Here is a 5,000-nt window from a genome sequence, read left to right as displayed (position 1 = left end):
CATGTGAAAGCAGTCTGATAGAGTAAATTGTTTATTAAGCTGTTCTGGCTCTAGCAGTTGAATTTATTTGATATATTTTTTTCATTTATGATTATACAGTATTGAAGTTAGAATATCTTTTCCACATAATACTTTCTTCTCTATATTTGTATTTATATTTTTTGTGTGTATTTGCTTATAAAACATATGAGATATAACCCTCCATTTAGTGTCAGCAGAATATAGCCAGAAAAAGAAGTTCAGTGTCTTTTTGAGTAGGATCCTGGACAAACACTATTCATCTCAGAATAGCCAGTTGTATTGTCCAAAATAAATCAAGAGATCACTGGAAACTTGCATATTGGTCTTGAACAGTGGGACACTGCATTTTCTAGCAGTTTTGCAAATGTAACTGTTAAAAATTCTTAATGTTGACTACAGAGTCATTCTACCCAGAACTGAGTCTATATGTGTTGAAAGGGGAAATTAAAAGATCAGTACCCTGGTGCTTTAAGGAAAAAAATATTAATAGCAAAAGCAAAAACACATTTCAAAAGCCTTATAAAAGTAGATGAGTAACTATGTTCTGCAGGGTCCTTGGGAGAGATACTCAAGTTATTTAGCCCATTATAATCTACAGCCATCTGCACTGAACAATTTTTCTGGGATGGAACTAAACTGTACCTGAGTATTTCAGGCCATCTTGCATAGGAGAAAATGATTGCAATAGATCAAGTTTCACCTGTTATTGCAAGTTGTCCTACATATAATCATTTGCCTGGCAAATCATCATTGTCTGCTTTCTTTTCTTAACCAGATGATGCTGGGAGCTCAAATATGCATATCATATCCACTGTGATATTAGTTAATTTATCTTGTTTGCACACAGATGGCTCTTTTATGCTTTTGATATAATTACTATTATTATTGTAATTGCTGTTCAAAACAGTTTTGATAGCCATATGAAATAAGAAGTATAAATATTTCAGAAATTTAAGGAAATGGGTATGCAGGTGAGATTAGGTAAGACAATTAATTGACTCCTTGTTGACTAAGCTCTTGTGAGGGAATCTGTATAAACAAAATTAATAAACTAAAATCATTGTGGGCATTGCCTGTGTATGTACCCTATCAGCATCAAAAAGTTAAAAGGACTCTACTGAGAGCTAATGGGAATGCAGACAGACTCTTTAATTATATTATTAGTGTTTGTTTACCAAATCTGACAGTACAGATATGGTTCCAAAATCTTGAATCCAGTGTTCTTTTTCTTAAACTTAACAGATTCTTGGAAAGAGAAGTTTTCCAGAATTTAAGCATTGAGTTCTATTGGAGAGTAGTGAAGTAAATATAATTTTGGAATGGAGTAAAACCAGTAAATATTTTGATTTATTTTCATTGCAAGTAACATGAAAGTTTAAGGCAAGGATTTGAAGAAAAAAATCCTACAACAGTTAATAAATTGATGGAAAGTCATATACATTCAGCAATTCCTAATCTAATTTAGTTGGTGAGATTTGTTTTGTGATCAGTGAAAATCAGCTTACAAGCAGATTTACCCGTATAACTCTTTAATAAAAATAATGAAAAATGTGTCAGATTTTTTTTTTTTTTTTTTTTTTTTTTTTCTTCTTCTTCTTCTTCTTCTTTCTTCATGGCAGGGTAATTAGCTGGGTGTTATTTTCCAGGTCACTTAAAAACTGTAAAGGCTCTTCCCCCATTAGTAAAGCCATGAAGCGAAATGCCACGAATGACATTTCAAATGATGACAAGGAAGCTATGGTTGATGTTCAAGCACAAGATAAAGTTATTGAGAGGATAGCAGTCAATACCAATGAAGCATCAAAGAAAAAGAAGAATTTTTTGGGCACAACACCTCCAAAGAAGTTAGTAAAAATCTATTGACTTTTATTAAGCACTGAAGGTGGTATTCTTCTAAAATGTATATAGAGTAGAGGAACTAAGAAATTCCTTGTGTAATATTTTTCATATCTGGTAGAATAAATTATGGATTTAGAGTAGAGTTTCCTTAAGATAACATTGCCTTCTTGTCAGTGTATTTTCACAAATGTAATTGATTTTTTTTTCTTTCGTTTTTTTATTTCTTTCTTTCTTACCAGGAAGCAAAAAACTACTGCAACAGATTGTGAAGTGAAAGGACAGGATCAGAGCAAGGATGAGGCCATTGACAAAGATAACAGCTGTAACAGTCCCTCTGAAAATGCTAAGAGAAAAATTACAACTGATGTAGACATGAAAGAACATTGTAATGGTAAAAATGGAGAAATCAGTGATACAGAAAAAGAGGTAGAGGAAGAAGACCAACAGTATTTAGGGAAGTTAATTATAGACGATATGTTAGATGATGAGTCAGAATCAAGTGAACTTTTAGATGAGAGTTTGGATACCAAGGAAATGATAGATGAAGTTAATGAACTATTGCTTGATGAGGAAGATGAAAATTTGCCCAGTGATTATGAAAATATAGATGAGGTTGAAGATGAAGATGAAAGGACTGAAGTCAAAGAAATGAAATATGAAACACCAAAAGATGGAAAACTGTGGAAGCTTCATAAGTGGAAAGAATATATGTTGTACGGTCAAAGAGATTTGGCCTGTAAACCCCTCTCAGTATACAGAGAAGATGATGACACCATTCTGTTAGCTTTGGCACCATATACCTCAGTGTACTTTCAAGGCATTGCTCGTGTCCACCTGGTTGTTGGCAGTGTTAAAATTTCTGGTTATGAAATGGAAGAGGGCGAGGAGCACACAGTTTATTCTTTAATATCTCATTCTCTTCTGGCCTTGGAAGCAAAACAAGGAATAGACTTGTCTATAAAGAAGGACATTCCAGGAATTTCAAAGGATTGGATCCAGGAACTCATGTCAGATGAGGTGAGATAGCTATTATTTGCTGTTCAGTTTTGTCATGTGGATTAGGAAGTTTACTCATCTACAGACTGTTACATTTTGTATTATTTATTTTACATCTACTGGAACTAACCAATCATTTCTGTGTAACATCATGTTCATTCAGGAAAGTCTGATATCATAGAGTATGTGAATATGTTCAGAAATCTCACTCAGAGACCAGGGTATATTAAACATAACCAAATTTAGTGAATGCGGCAGCATCTGGCGCACAACAAGTTTATCTCCTGTCTCTCACATACAAAGTATATCTACAGCCAAGAATGTAATGGTATAGTTCATAATAATATATAGCTATGTTTTGATATTAACCTATTTGTTGCAGGTGCATGTACTAACCAGTGCAGTTTTTTGTAACTTTTGTTACACATATATGGCACCACAAATATGCTCAGTCACCAAGATGTTGATTAGCATGCTGTATGTGACCTCACCTGATATCCTCATTCCTTGGATTTGGAAGATTTGTTTTCAAATGCCATTAAAAATGATATTGTTATTATTATTATTGACATTGTGATTATTATAAAGTTATTAAAATACTAATAGCAATAGAAAACATGTATTTTTTGGGGGGGAGGGGGGGATCAAGGCAAAGTGTAAACAGTTCAGATAGGTAACTCTAGTAATTACACATTTTAGAGTATCTGGTACCTTTGTGAAGCAATTTTTTTTTTTTTTTTTTTTTTTTCAGATCAAAGAAGTGATCATTGTCAAGTTGACCCATCATTTTCCACCAATGGCAAAGCTGCTCTATGTGGCTGGCTGGAGAAACCTGGTCGATCAGGCAAAAGACCCCACTTGTGGCCTGCGAAGTCTTCACCTGATCAGCAGAACCAACAGTAAGAGGTATCCACTGTATCAAGAGTCACCAGAGTGGGAGACTGCAGTGGAAAATATCAAGTCCAGTTATATGAGAGGGAAAGGTAGGATCAGTATTTTTTTCTTCCTCCTCATCTTTTTCTTTCTGTGTCAACTTCTTTATCTTCTTGTTCTTCTACTTTTTCTTCTATTTATTTCTCTTCTTCCCCTTCATCTTTTTCTACTTTTTCTCATCTTTACTGTTTCTTTTTTACTTTTAACTTTAACTACTCTAACTTTAACTACTGTCTTCTTCATTGTTTTTTTCTTCCTATTCCTGGTTTTAACCTCAATTTTTTTTTTTTTTTTTTTTTTAGATACCAATTCAAATAAAATCATCACTTATATTGACCCTCTTATTTAAGGATAATACTGCTGAATAACAGTACAATGAAAATGGCTCATCTCTTTTTCTTCAATATAAAAGGAAGTTTTTTTTTTTTTTTTTTTTTTTTCTTTGCTTTTCATAACCTGTAGAAATGAAACCAAAATATTAAAAGTGACTATAACATTCCTTTACATTTTTTTTTCTCTCTCTCTCTTTTTGCCCAGTGCCTTGCGTCGTTGTGGCTGGTGGACAAAAAGTGGGGAAATCAACCTTTTTTAGGTATCTAGTCAACAGTTTACTAAGCATGGAAAGAAGTAAAGGCGTCCTTTGCTTGGACTTCGATCCTGGTCAGGCAGAATTGTCCCTGCCAACATGTCTGACATTCTTGCACGTCAAGTCTCCTCTTTTGGGTCCTCCTTATACACACTTGACTGTGGGTTCCAGTGACAGTTGCAAGCAGATCCTCATAGGTGCCACCACACCACAGTTTGTTCTGCAGAAATACTTGAATGCTGTCCAGTCTCTGTCTACTTTCAGCCATAACTATGAGAGTCTTCCATTGGTGATTAACACTATGGGTTGGACAAATGGAACAGGTATTGACCTCATCCTGGATGTGATAAGGATAACACAGCCTACACATGTGATGCAGATCTGTAGTGAAAAGAGGCAATTCAACTACCCCTTCTTCTTGAACAGTGAGACAGTTGAGAACCATAAAGGAGGCATTGCCACAAAACCTGGCTCTTCCTATCTTGAACATCAGATGATCCCTCTTCGCTCAGTATCTGTGTTGAAACTGAATTTGTGTAATGCTAGCAGTCTCCGAGAAATATCAGTTTTATCCTACTTCAGTCAAATTATCAATCAGGAAAGCAAGAACAAAAAGAGTTCCATG

The 5,000-nt window shown here is 34.5% G+C and overlaps 1 protein-coding gene across 3 annotated transcripts in view; it reads left to right on the top strand.

Annotated features, from left to right (window-relative positions):
• Positions 1-5,000, top strand: part of LOC125031264 (polynucleotide 5'-hydroxyl-kinase NOL9-like) — a 24,241-nt gene that overhangs the window by 2,042 nt on the left and 17,199 nt on the right. For all 3 annotated transcript variants that reach the window (XM_047621924.1, XM_047621923.1, XM_047621925.1), the window contains exons 3-6: positions 1,668-1,865; positions 2,100-2,877; positions 3,608-3,839; positions 4,327-5,000. The exon at positions 4,327-5,000 is cut by the window's right edge and continues 346 nt beyond it. In XM_047621924.1, the coding sequence (XP_047477880.1) occupies positions 1,668-1,865; positions 2,100-2,877; positions 3,608-3,839; positions 4,327-5,000 (1,882 nt within the window). The remainder of the gene's footprint in view (positions 1-1,667; positions 1,866-2,099; positions 2,878-3,607; positions 3,840-4,326) is intronic.

The sequence above is a fragment of the Penaeus chinensis genome, chromosome 12, assembly GCF_019202785.1.
Source record: "Penaeus chinensis breed Huanghai No. 1 chromosome 12, ASM1920278v2, whole genome shotgun sequence".
Lineage (NCBI taxonomy): Eukaryota > Metazoa > Arthropoda > Malacostraca > Decapoda > Penaeidae > Penaeus > Penaeus chinensis.
The sequence above is the reverse complement of the archived record's forward strand: the minus strand, read 5'-3'. Positions and strand labels throughout refer to the sequence as shown.